The sequence below is a fragment of the Metopolophium dirhodum genome, chromosome 5, assembly GCF_019925205.1.
Source record: "Metopolophium dirhodum isolate CAU chromosome 5, ASM1992520v1, whole genome shotgun sequence".
NCBI classification, from domain to species: Eukaryota; Metazoa; Arthropoda; class Insecta; order Hemiptera; family Aphididae; genus Metopolophium; species Metopolophium dirhodum.
The window spans coordinates 692857-707999 of NC_083564.1; the positions used below are offsets into that span (position 1 = coordinate 692857).

Sequence of the window (15143 nt, forward strand, 5' to 3'; positions counted from 1 at the left end):
TAACTCGTGGTACTTTCTAAGCCTTGTACGGAAAATAACTTGCGAAGTAGGCACAATTATTAAAATACCGAATAAGATATACAACAGACTGTTGTCAACTACAGTTGTACGGACTAAGGACATCAAACACACACATTATACGATTACAAGATAATCGGTAATCTTCGTCTGTTGAGTGTTTCTTTGAAACACAATTATCGCCTATTTTGGATATACCAGAAAAAAATGTATAGGTACCCTCACTCGATAACGTATTAGATTCTGAGCGAAGGGATGAATGTATTGATTTTACAATGATGTGTGTTTTTTTTTTTAATTTTTTTTTTTTATTTTTGTATCACCTTTTAGGACAGTAAAAGTGCTTGGATTTTCTTCAACAGTAACTTTTCTGATAGGAAAGTGAATCTAGTTGGTACTTTGGGGGGTCAAAAGTAAAAATTTAATGTAAGGCTCCTGATATAATGTTACATTAAGAGTTGAAAAATACATAGGCACAATTTTTTTTATTAGCATTCAAAGTTTGAATTTTGACAAAATTGAATGATTATTTTGTAGTTAAAAATGTATAAAATGTGAAAATTTTATAGCTAGGGATTGAAAATTTAAAACAAGGTTCCACGTAAATAGGTTATATATATATTTTTTTTTTTAGTAGTTTTCAAAAGCGACGTGAAAAAACAAAAGAAAAATTAAGGAAAAACGGAAATTTTTACGCAAAATCTGTTTTCGAGAAAGTCGATTTTGGTTTTTGGTGTAACTCTATAACAAATGACCCTAGGGACATGAAATTTTGACTGAATGTTTATAATTGCATTTTCTATACACCATAAAATTTTTTAAAAATATTTTGACCTCTTTTTGAGCTGTTTACGGACATTGTCAGTTTTCAATTTTTTTAGTTTTTTTTTCTATAAATATCAATAAAGTTTTATTTGTTGGGTAAAAAAGCGTGAAAATTTAATATAAGGCTCCGATATATCGTTCTAATAGCAGTTGAAAAATATTAAAAAATACATAGGCAAATTTTTTTATAAGCATTTAAAGTTCAAATTTTGACAACATAAATTACTTTATTCACAATAATATCATCAAATATACTTGGTAATATCATAGGCTGACTGACCGTTTTCGCTCAGAATCGTTTTTTCTTATACAAATGATTTTATATCATTGAATTCAAATTTAACACCATCCATTACAGTGACCCACTTGTAACCTACTGTACATCAGGGGGCGACATCCACTTATCCACATTTTATAATATTATATTATAATCGCCCGCCTCAACCGTCGTCACATGCTATTAGTTCATATTATACTAGTATATGATCTAAGACCGTAGATGTGCTTTTGCGAATCCGCTCCATAACCCATTACGAAAATATTGAGTTAAAACAATATTAACATTTAAACAATTTATTTAATTTTCCTTTCCTCGTCTTAAAAAATTGGTTTAATTCAGGTGAAAATAAATTCCATATTGCCGACTGAAAATCAAATATTGCTGAGTGGGGGGGGGGGGGGGGTGTAACACTTTAAAAAATTTAAAATCCATAGTCACAATTTTTTTTATAAGCATATAATGTTCAAATTTTCAAATTTCAAATTTGACAATTATTTCGTAGTTAAAAATTTTTAAAATGTTCACATTTTAAAGCTAGGGATTGAAAATTTAAAACAAGGTTCCACGTAAATAGGTTTTATATAAATTACTTTATTCACAATAATATCATCAAATATACTTGGTAATATCATATAGGCTGGGATTGGATTATGTATTAGGTGGCTAAGGTAATAATGGTATATTGATATAAATTCGGTACTCGATTATTGACTTATGTCTTATGTATGGGGGTAAAAAAAATAGTGTGCGATGAAAAAAATTAAATGTTTTTTGGTGCTACTTCCATAGTAGTATAAGCTGTAAATTTGAACCATAGCTACAATGGTACATTGAGCAATGAAGCAATGAGCAAGCTACAATGAACAATGGTATCATATGCTAAGTATGAATTTAGGAGTTGAAATTCATCCTTCATCTTTTTTAGTTTTGGACATTTATTAACACAACGTTTTATTTCGAACTTTTCCTATCATAAACCATTGCTTATACAATAATTACTTGTAAAAAAATATACCTAAATATCAAGACATAATAACCACCTTACATCATTCTCCCCGAAAAAAGAGACATTTTTTTAAATAATAATATTGGAAATCTGTAATTAGGTACCATCCGACCATCCTATATTGAATCCAATATCAATTGAATATTAATGTAAATATATGATTTACTTTAAATCATGATAACTTACCGTGAGAATTCAGTTAATTTAAAAATATTATTAAGTAAGTCCTTATCTCAAGACATGGAAATTAGAGACAGTCCAATAACGACAGTATCGAGAGTTCAATTCTCCAGAAATGGAAAATGATAATTTGTCACTAAAAATAATAGTTTTTATTAAATTTCCGTCATCCTTTATTTTTTCCAAAATGGTTTTACAGAATTCCAACAGTCTATTTTTATCACCTTCCCCTAATTCTTGAACAACGTTGATTTAAATAATTTTAAATGATAATTGCATGTCAAAAATAAAGAAACACGTATTTATTCGAAATTCCATATTAATATATCATTGACTCATATAATAGTTAAAAAAAACCCGAGTACAATGACATAATAGATACACCCGGTATAGTATTACCACTACAAAATAATATTTACGATGGATAAAATAGCGTTGTTATGGTATATCATGCAGAATAACATATAATATAGACGGTGGTTTAATAGTTAATTAATCAACACTCTTCAGTTGAAGAATACCAAACCGGCCAAACCTAAGGGCATCGGAATTGTATGCTTATAAAGTTATAAAATGTGATGGGAGGTTATCGTAAAAATTGAGTGATCATTATAAAAATATTTGAATTTTGAACTAAAAATGTGGGTAAGTTGATGTTTTTCTGCTGTACAGTAGGTTACAAGTGGGTCACTGTAATGATGGTGTGAAATTTGAGTTTAATGATATAATATCATTGTATAAGAAAAACGATTCTGAGCGTAAACAGTCAGTCAGCCTATAAAATTACCAAGTATATTTGATGATATTATTGTGAATAAAGTAATTTATATATACCTATTTACGTGGAACCTTGTTTTAAATTTTCAACTACAAAATAATTATTAAATTTTAAATTTTATGAATTTTGTCAAATTCGAACTTAAAATGCTTATAAAAAAAAAATTGTGCATATATATTTTTAATATTTGTCAACTGCTATTGTGACATTATATCAGGAGCCTTATATTAAATTTTAATATAAAATGCTGGTGTCCCGCAAGGTGCAGTTATTGCACCACTCGTTTTTAACATCTACACCGCGGATCAACCCACTACTCAAAACACAATAGTAGCCGACTTTGCGGACGACAAAGCGCTACTTGCATGCCACGCTGACTCAGAAATAGTCACCTCATTTATGCAAACCCATCTTGATCTATTAGCCTCATGGTACGCAGAATGGGGCCTAAAATAGAACCAAACGAAATTGCTTCACTCTACCTTTACATTACGCCCCAGAGACTGTCCACAACTACTCCTCAATAATCAATCCCTACCCTACTCTCAAAATTTCAAATACCTTGGACTAACCCTAGACCGCCGGCTTACATGGGCCCCTCATATACGCTCCAAACGTTTAACGCTTAACGATCGTAGCCGCCAACTAAGACACCTACTAATCTCCAAACATATTCATCTGAATAACAAACTCCTTATATACAAAATGCTACTAAAACCAATATGGGCCTATGGTATACAGCTCTGGGGATCAGCAAAGCCTACTAACATCAATAGAAAATAAACCTATCTATCTAAAACTCTAATACAAATCACTAAAGCACCATATTTCGTTTCCAACCACACACTACATCACGATCTCTCCATACCATTTGTTGCAGATGTGGCTAAAACACACTACAAAAGATTTCACAATCGTCTCTTAAACCATAGAAACCCACTCATGCATGATAATTCTTCCTTGACTATCCCCGGAAATACTCCTAAACGGCTAAAGCGAATGGTGTAGAAACCTACTGACTAATTAAATTTCTTTAATACTCATGTTTTCTTTTTTTTTTCTCTCTTTAACGTAGTACCTCCAATGGGAGACTTCTACGATCTGTTGTAATCTACTTTGTTACTTTTATTATTCCTCAATTGTTCTTATTGTTCTTTGTGTAACAGATTGAATAAAACATTTAAAAAATATAAAATGTATAGAAAAAAAATAAAAAAATTGAAAACTGTCTATGTCCGTAAACAGCTCAAAAAGAGTCAAATTATTTTATAAATTTTATCATATATAGAAAATGCTAATATAAACATTCAATGAAATTTTCAAGTATCTACAGTCATTCGTTTTTTAATTACAACAAAATAAGAAAATCGTTTACAGGAGAAATCGAGTGAATATCAAATGTTGTAAATATATAAATTTCAGACGCTCATAAAAATTTAATTTAAGTTTCTTGTAGACATTTTTTTTTTTGATAAAGGTAGACAAACTTACGAAGAATCTTGTATTACATTTTCAAATCTTAGATTTAAAAAGAAAATTTTTTATGAATTTATAACTCAAAATAATTTGCAAATTGTCGTAATTTTTACGTATTTTGTCAATATTTGAACTTTAAATGCTTATAAAAAAATTGTGACTGGATTTTTAATTTTTTTCATTTTGCCTTTGAAACAATAACCTAGGGGCCTTCTATTAAACTTTCAAACTTTTTTAACTAACAAGTAAAATTATATTTATAGAAAAAAAAAAACTGAAAAAATGGAAACTGAAAATGTCCGTAAACAGCTCAAAATATTTGAATAATGTTATGGTGTATAGAAAATGCTAATATAAACGGTAATTTGTTTTTTAGTTGCACCAATAACCAAAATCGAATATCTCAAAAACAGATTTTGTGTAAAAATTCCCGTTTTTTCCTTAATTTTTCTTTTGTTTTTCACGTGGCTTTTGAAAACTACTGAGAAATGTTTACTTTTGACCCCCAAAGTACCAACTAGATTCACTTTCCTATCAGAAAAGTTACTGTTGAAGAAAATCCAAGGAGCATTTCAAATATAGTAAATAATTTACTAAGTACAAACTAAGACAGTGAGACTGAGCCAATCATTCTCAGTTACCATTTACGTAAATAAGTAATTATTTATATATAAGTATTTATAATTACTAATATAAATTATTGTGCCTCATAAGTTAATGAAGTTCGCCACGCCACTGTTCAATACATTCATCGCTTCGCTCAGAATCTAAAATAAAAATAACCCAACAATAGACGAACAAGTTCATTAAGCAGTATATAATATTATAATGTAAGTTAGATATAACACAAACTCGCATATGTCGTTACGTTCAGGTAATTTTCATAAAATATTTCGATACTTTCAAGTTACAGTTCGGAACGAAATGAAGACGGATGAAGTAGCTATTTCTTCGGTGGCGTCACGTACTGCACGTTTGTATATTATTATTGATGCACTCAGACTCTATCTAGGTTTCACCGAAAGAGTCAATGTTTAAGCGTACCTATGAGTTTGTTTTCATATTATTTTGTGATTTACATTTACTTTTTAGACTTAAAATAAATATTTATTGCCACGGACAATCTGTTAACTGGGTGACGCATAAAACTTAAACGTTTGAGTCACAGGCGTAAAACTTACTCTTTTCTGGACGTTATCAATACGGATTATGATTTAAAAAAATTGCACAGTTGTCGTTGTATTTGCTATACATATAGATAAACCCGTATATGACATAAAATAGGAATTATTCATGTTTTTATTTTTTTGATTTTTAATCAAGTATGTATGGTAATTGAAATGAAAAAAGTCTGAATATTGAAAACTTCAAGAATTTGTGTTAAATAGGAAAATAACAAAAATGTAACTCAGTAATGATGAGTAGGTGGGTAATTTAGCTAGCTTTAATATAAAATATTAATGAGAGAGATTTGATATCACACCCCGGTATAAGCGGTTAAATCCATAAAAACATCTACAGTAGCTAGAAAGTTGGTTGATAACTCACTAAAAATGGATTATCAAGTAAATACAAAATATGGAATTAAAATTTTTCACAGATAAAAAAAAAGAGTTATTTTTCGCTGAATTTTTATTTAGCGAGGTAGATTTCCGAAACTGGAGAACGAATTTTGTTAGATTCAAATTGGCTAGGAAAAGTGCATTGAATATTTTCAGAACTTTATGTCCAATCGTTAATTCACAACAAAGCTGTAAAGCTGAAAAACATCAAAAAACACCAAATAAAATTTGTTTTAGTTTTTTTTAAATTTCTGTAGTGAAATAACTATTAAAGACAGTGCCCGAATTGGGGAGGTGCGCAGCGGGACGGAGCTCCCCTACTATTTTAATTTTTTTTGTGTACCCCCACTATTTTTTTTACTTGTGGACGGGGGGACGGTACAAACTAATGTCCGAAATATTTTTTATTAAAATGTGAATTTCAATTGATGTTAATTATTTAACGAGTTTCACTATTTCATATCAAAATTATTTTTGATATTAGTTTAATAATAAATTATACGAAATATCGTAAAATCACCCTGTGTTCTTCCTAGTCAGTAGTTCACAGATCATAGATCATATACAAGTATATTATCTAAGGCACAGATACTGGTGTGTGATAGTACTATCTTGAATCGTGTTCCAAATGAAATATCATTTATCAGTATTTTTAAAATTTTAAAATTTTTTATACTTATCAAAATATGTGGTCTCGTTTGAATCAAAAACAATAATTATTAATTTTGTTATCTATATAGTATATTGAATATACAGGTAGATTATTATTAATTTTTTTTTCTACTGTAACAATGTAAGATGTAATACATTTGCTATCAAAATATATTATACTTATTTGGAATTCAAAATGTTTTGCTGAAAAGTGGTATGAAAAATATGTATGTAAGGTAGGATTGTTGTGGGTGTGGGGGGGGGGGGCAAAGCCACGAGTTTGTGTTGAGTAATTACGACCATGGAACGCAATTTTTAAATCGTTGGATTGAGCTCCTTTACTTAATTTTTCCCAATTCGAGCACTGATTAAAGATGAAGTTAAAATCTTCACTGCACTTCTCCTAACCAATGTGAATCTAACAAGACCCCAAACAACGAAATCCGCTCTCCAGTTTCGGAAATCTATCCCACTAAATGAAAATGAAAATGATTTTTGTGGGGCTGTTCACACCGACATTTTTCTCAATTAAAATTGTTGGGTGTGATATCAGTTAATATAAATTTCTAAAAATTAATAATCAAGAAAGTTTACATGCCAATCCCTGACTTGGCAAGCGTTTTTCTTTTGTTTTTGAAAACTATTTGGAGTTTTTTACTTTTGATCCCCAAAGTACCAACTAGATTTACTTTCTTACCAGAAAATATTGGACTGTTTAAGAAAATCTAAGCATTTTTACTGTCCTAAAAGGCGATGACAGCCACACACAAAAAAAACACACTTTGTAAAATTAATACATTCATTGCTCCGCTCAGAATCTTTACAATGTTGGACTCAAAGCTTTGGTAAAAATTTCTAATACTGCGATATCGGTATTTTACTATTTTCGATTCCTATTTTTAGATATTAATAATAGTGAAAACAATTTTATTACACGAACAAAATAATATAGGCTCTTCTGGGTACCTAATCTTTGATTATCCGATTGCCGAAAATAATTAAGATGTCAGCGCACTATTTATTTTCTCTCTTTGGCCTACGCGCAACATAGACAAAACGCATTAACGCAGAATCATTTTTTCTGTTTTTATTTAATCTTAAAGTAAAGTCGCTCATTACAAAAAAGACAGAGAATAATATTTTTGAGGGAATGACATCGATTTTATAATTTATTGTTATTTGACTTTCAAAATGAGCAAAAAAATGTTTATAAAAAGCCTAATATTTGTTACGAGTAAACCGTATTATGTTAATTCTTAATGTCTATTAGTTTCACTTGTTAATAATATGAAAGTTTCAATAATTTAATGATCCCATAATAATGACATAATATATTACAAATTTTTCGATTTCTGAAAATTACCGACTAGTACTTACAGACTTACAGTTGCCGACATTCGGGGGGTGTCAAACCCCACACACCATCCGTAAAATAGCCCCATTATGAGACACGTAATATTATCTCCTCTACATCGTGAGATGAGACGATGAGCGGCGTCGCGGCGACCACAGGATCATTGAGCACGATTTAAGATATACTTATATATATAGATATTTGTATATCTTAAATCGTGTCATAGAGTTATAAAAATATTTTTATATATCTGTGGCAGCGACCAGTGCAGCCAACTCATGGCCGACTGTGCGCGTTATCTTTACGCCGATGTCCGTTATCACCGCAGAATGAACACGGGCGTTTTGCAGACGTGATAGGTATTCATATTATTATTACTATTTAGTATTTCGTATTTGTCGTATAAACTTTAAATCGTATAGATCACTGTCCAGATTAACAATCAAATACAACGAACAAGTTACAAGTGTTACAAATACCTTACGAATTAACAAGACAAGTTTGTCTGTGCTTAAATATTATACGCACAACTCATCCATATTTTGTTTCGGATCGAGGTCGCGTTTTCATTTGCTCGCTTATTTTTTATCTGTTTTCCCCCTTCGGTTTTTGTGTTTCGAAGTGACGTGACAAACGAAAACCAGCCATCGCGTAACGTTTCGGCACTGGAATTTTTCCTTCAGTTTTTAGATTATGACTGACGAAAAATTACCGCCTATGATGGCCACAGACGATCCAGTTGATGACGAGGACGACGATATTTTCAGTTCGACAATAGACGTGAGTTGCTGTGACGTTCGTGGGGACGTTTTAGGGAGAAAGAAAATCGCTTTAAACTTAACTTTTATTCTGTGTTTGATTATTAGGATCTTAGCAGTCTGCGCAACGAAGAGCTTTTCGCATCGTTAGTGGCAGTTCCTCCGCCATTGACCAACATTAGTTTGAAAGAAGGATCATCCACACTGCTTGAATCAGATGTACCGCTAAACAATGATCACAAAGAGGTGGGTTTTGGCAAGAGTTATTGGGTACAAGGAATTGTAATTTAGTCTAGTAAAATAAATATTAATATAGGTAGGTACAGTAAATATAGCGGGATTCACATAGGGGACAACCCTAATCAATTAAATAGAACTGTCCCAATTTAAGCAAAGATTTAAAACAGTTTATTTCATAAAAGTATCCAAGTCAAATGTAATTTGTCATCAAAAACAGTCAATTTAAAAGTGGATAGATATTTATATTGTTTCTTTTATACATATTATAATTTTATCTAGTAGTGGTTTCTATATCGTATTATAAATGATATATTCATTTTTAATTTTGTATCAAATTCCAACAATGAGTAATGACAATGTTTTATCTTAATACTGTGATATTTAAATATACTATTTTACTTAATATACTATTTTATCTTTATTGCATGTTTACTATCAACATTTTACATTGATATCAATTGCCACCCATTTATTTGAAAATAATTATCAGTTATAATACCTTACATTATACAACAAACACTAAATTTCCTTTGTTATGTTTATGTATATCAGAATTATTATCATCGTTTACATATGCTAACCTTTTGAACCTAACTTCTAATTTTTCCATCTAAAATTTTATTTTTTATTTTTTGCTTGCATTAACACTTAGATCATAAAATATCATTGTAACTATAAGGCACTTGAATAATAAATTTAAAAATTAAATGTTTAAGTATAATATGAATCATAATTTGATTAATTTTTAATGGTTTATTACTTATTAAAATATATGAACTACCTACTAGTGTTTGACACAAATATATTTATTAAATAATGTTTCAAAATGATTAGGTAATTATTTAGCTATTAATTATAATTATTATTGTTATTGTTAAAGGTGCAACAGATGACTAGTAAAAATGTAATTTCTAATGGATTTGAAGAAGAAATCAATTTAAAAGAAAACGATACTCCTGCAACTTCTGAAGAAATTAATCAAGTGGAAGATATACCAAATGTGTCTACTAACGATATGAACTTTGAAAATATTGAAAACGGTTTTATAAAAATATCTATTTCTGAAACTACTAAGGTTGGAGAAGGCATGAGCTCCTACGTTGCATATAGAATTGTTACCCGTACAAATATGACTATGTTTAAAACAAATAATATGGCAGTGCTTAGAAGGTTCAGTGATTTCTTAGGGCTACATAATAAGCTAACTGAAAAATATTTAAGAAATGGGCGTCTCATACCCCCTGCTCCTCAAAAAAATATGTTAGGTATAACCAGCATAAACTAATTGTGTATGTATGAAGAAAGATAAAATTAATCTAAGATTTTCAAATTGTATAAAGGTTCGACTAGAATTAAAATATCTGGAAACCAATCTGATCAAGCAACGTCAGCAGAATTCATAGAAAAAAGACGATTAGCCTTAGAAAGGTTTTTAAAAAGGATTGCTCTACATCCAATTCTACGTAATGATAAAAGCTTTTGTGATTTTCTGGAACAAGGTATTTTTTATATTCTAATTGTGATTGATGTTATAATAATTTGTCATAAATAAAACTTATTTAGATTGTGAACTTCCAAAGGCTACTAGTACATCTGCATTAAGTGGCGCTGGTGTCATGAGACTTTTCAATAAAGTTGGAGAAACTGTTAACAAAATCACTTATAAAATGGATGAAAATGAACCAGTAACTATAGTCCTATTCATTCTATTATTTTTGTTTTTTTTTGTTATTTCATAATTAATGATAATTTGTTTTTAGTGGTTTGAAGAAAAAGAAGTACAAATAGAAAATTTGGATTTGCAACTTCGGAATTTACATGGAGCTGTTGAAACATTAGTGATTAATCGTAAGGAATTAGCACATTCAAGTGGATCTTTTGCTAAATCTGCAGCAGTATTGAGTAACTGTGAAGAACATACTGGATTGTCACGTGCATTATCACAACTTGCCGATGTATTTGAAAAGGTTAAATATTAACTCATACTATTTTATGATTTATCATCATACAATTATTTTATATCAGTTTAATTATTTAATAATATTAACACAATAATATCTAATAATATTATTACAATATATAATATTAATTTACCATTCTAGTTACTAACAAATTTTCCATCAACTAAAAGTTTTTGATTAACTATTAATAATGAAAATATGTCACACTCATAACTAAATCATACATAATAATTGTTTTATACTTTTTTTTTTAAATTGTATTATTGTACATTTTAGGTTGAATCTGTAAGAACTGAACAAGCCAATACAGATTTCTCTATTTTTTGTGAACTGTTAAAGGATTACATAGGCCTTATTGGAGCTGTAAAAGTATGTCATAATTTATTTAATTCTCCATAATACTACACATTAAATAAAATGTATTTATTCAATCTGTGATAAATCTATTATTATTAAAATTATTTGCATCAAATATTTCTAGAATGTATTTCATGAACGAGTTAAAGTCTATCAAAACATGCAACATGCACAAATGATTTTAACAAAAAAGCGGGAACAAAAAACCAAGCTAGAACTTACTGGACGTTTAGACAAAGTAGGCTTTGTTACAAATGAAGTATCCGAGGTAAATTCTATAATAAAAAATAATAAATGTAATTTTAAATGATCAAGCAATAATAATAATTATTATTGTTTTGTTTCTAGTGGGAAGCAAAATTATCCAGGTGTCAAGATGAATTTGATCAAATTTCTAAAACCATTAAAGTGGAATTTGAACAGTTTGAGATAAACCGAATCAAAGAGTTTAAGACAGTTATATCATCGTATCTTGAAGAAATGATAAACCATCAAACTCTGGTAACATTGTCATTTTAAATATTTTTAAAGTAATCACTGTAATATAATACACATTTAGTGCAAAAAAAAGTGTTAAATAAAAAATTAATACTTTTTGGTAGGATTTTTTTAAGTTTAAAAATTTTTTAGTTGATTATATTAATACTTTAATAGATAAATGCCAAATAAATACTATTCACTCATCGCTATTATACAAAACCTATGAATTTTAAATTTAGTGTAGTGGTTCCTCGAATGCTGTAGATGTGTGATAAGAAATGAGTTTTTAGATGTGCCACGCAGCAATTTGTTTTGACAAACAGAAAAATATTTTTGTAGGTTATTAATTAATATATTATATGGTTGCCATTGGTTACAAAAAATAAAACAGTTTTTTTATTGGGTATAATTTTTAGTATTTTATGATCTATAAAAACCTGATATAAATATGGTTGGCAGGAATTTATTTGGGGAACAAAAATGATTTTTCTAACAGTTGGTTTATATGTTACCATGTACTTTGGAAAATTGACTCTTACTCAATTAAAAACCTATCTTATTTATATCTTGCATATCATAAATTAAACCCATTCATTTTTATATATGCTGTGATTTTTAAACGTACCCCATACATTTAGTATTGCATGAAATACACATAGATACATTTGGCTGTTTGTCTGTCTGTTTTTCTGGGAAAAATTTGAAATGGATAACCCAATATTGACAAGCTTTTCACAGTTGTATTATCTAGTAAATAAAATATTTATTATGATTAGAAATAATTTTACTCCTGTATTTTATATTTCTTCAATACAACTCAATTTATGTTAAAAATCTGTGTAGTTTACATTAAAGTATTTAACAAAGGGTAAATCTATGGGCATTTAATTTGTTAATACCGTGCAGGATCAGCTATTAATTTAATAGATGTTATCCTCTATATATTATATAATTTATATGATTTTATCAAAAATCTAGTTTTTATGTTTTAAATCTTAAGTAGTTCAAATGTAATTATTGAAACTCCTTTTTACTGTGCACAAATGGTATTATAACTGAAATATATACTGAATATAATTTTATTTAAATTAATTTATTTTTCCTTAGATTATTAAACATTGGCAAGCGTTTATTCCTGAAGCTAAAGCTATAGCCTGACCCAATTCTAATGCCCAATGTGATTTGGCTTCTAGCAAACGTAAAGAACCTGTTCACATTTTAGAATTTGCTGGAAATATATTGGAAGCATATACAGAGTCATAAATTCAACATTCTTTACTCTAATTTGTTTATTTATTTAATTGTTTATCAAAATGTTTAGAGTTCATTATTTATCCCAAAATAATCATGTATTTCTCCAGTAATATTATTATTATTATTTATTAAACATTCTATTCTATTAATTTATCTTTATTTTTATATTATCAATACATAAATACATATATATGTACATAAATATACACATAACATGTATATTTATATTAAAATAATTATTGATGTTTACCTATTTGCTATTAATTATTGTAAAACCAATTGTCTTTATTGTATTGTTGTTATTGGTACATTTCACAATCTTGTGTAATCACCTATTATAAATTACGGAAACAAATAAGTTGATACTAGTTATAAATTATTTATTGTTAAAATTATTATATATATTATATATACATTTACCAATTAAATCAGTCATCTATAAGTTTTGGAACTACTAGTATTTTATTTTTTTTTTTTCTACATTCGGCTATCTGTAAATTGTTTTCAACTTGATCAGCAACTATTTTATTTTTATGTATGTACCGTTGGTAGATCTCAAAACAAAATGTTCTAAAGCAACTACCTAAAGTAGAAAAATTATATTTTACTATCAACATGACAACGCCAACATCATATTATCTACTTAAATTAATTTATTGATATAATATACTTTTTGTTCTTAATATTATGATTAATATAAGTTTATAGTCATATGCTAAGTAAAACATTGAGACCTTGAATTAATGATAGGGCATTAAAGGAGTTGTAAATTATAAATATTTAATTTCACTGATTAAAAAAACATCCTCAAAATTACTTGAATAATCCAAAAGTAATTCATTATATATTATATTTATTAAAATATTTGGAAATGTATTCTGTATTATTCAGACAATATTAGGTAATAGCCAAAAAAAAAATATAATATTATTAAATAGTAAACTTTAAAAGAAAATGAGGGGGAATACGTCCGCATCAAAAAATATATGGGGGAGGGGATCATGTTCATTACCGTTGAGTGTATCTTGTCATTTATAGGTCACTGAATTGATGTGTTAAATTTGAATTAAATTATTATTCATTATAAACAAAAAATGGTATTAATTTATCCATCGTTTGAGTATTCAATTTTGTCAACATTTGTATATGATGGAAATGGATACCAAGCAGAGACGGTCTGAATGATGTCTTGAATGATATACTATAGTATAATATTAATCATTATAATATAATATACGTATTTGTAATTAAATATTAATAATGAGGTAATTATAGATACCTATACAAATTAACGTTTAAAAAATATTTGTTCAACCTTTTTTATGTGGTTGTGAGTAATATTGTGGTCGGGGGATTTTTATTCCGCAATTCGTCAACGCACAACCATTTTATGTTAAACCGTGCTTTCGATGCATGGTTTTGATGGGCCGTCCCGAAACCATACTACATAGTATCTATAGCCGTGGGCTGAATTTATTTTTACCAACAAATAATCGTATACAAATATATATTATAATATCAGTAGCTTCAGTAATATCACTATCAGTACCTCCACAAAATGTTTATCTTTTGAGTATTGCACATTAAAATATGCCATCAGACATTGCAATCGAGTGGTAATGCGCATACGACAAGATTTTTTCCGTAAATTTATTTTTAGTTTGCCCCGGCTATTAGGTAAATAATACTTTAGTTTTGACTCCCTGAAGTACCAATTAGATCATAGGCGTGTTTACGGGAGGGGCCGGGTGAGCACTGCCCCCCCCCCCCGGCAGACTGTGCCTCAAAAAAAAAAAAATGCCAGGATAAGAAAAAAGTCGTGCGGTGTGTACTCTGCACTGCCTATAGATTTTGATTAATTGTAATTTTTTTAGTTACGCATTTATTAACTAGTGATTATATTATCATATTATAATATTATGTTCATCATATTATAGTTTTATCAGTTGATATTATCCAATTA

General features: G+C 28.7%; 1 protein-coding gene across 1 annotated transcript; it reads left to right on the forward strand.

The window, feature by feature from the left end:
• Positions 1-8477: 8477 nt before the first annotated feature.
• On the forward strand, positions 8478-13907 carry LOC132945523 (sorting nexin-2-like). The gene is made up of 10 exons (XM_061015298.1): positions 8478-8910; positions 8997-9134; positions 10009-10393; positions 10469-10627; positions 10692-10813; positions 10889-11095; positions 11366-11458; positions 11571-11714; positions 11795-11947; positions 13034-13907. Exons 1-10 carry the CDS (start codon positions 8824-8826, stop codon positions 13082-13084), a joined length of 1539 nt encoding a protein of 512 aa, XP_060871281.1. The 5' UTR covers positions 8478-8823; the 3' UTR covers positions 13085-13907.
• The last annotated feature ends 1236 nt before the right edge of the window (positions 13908-15143 follow it).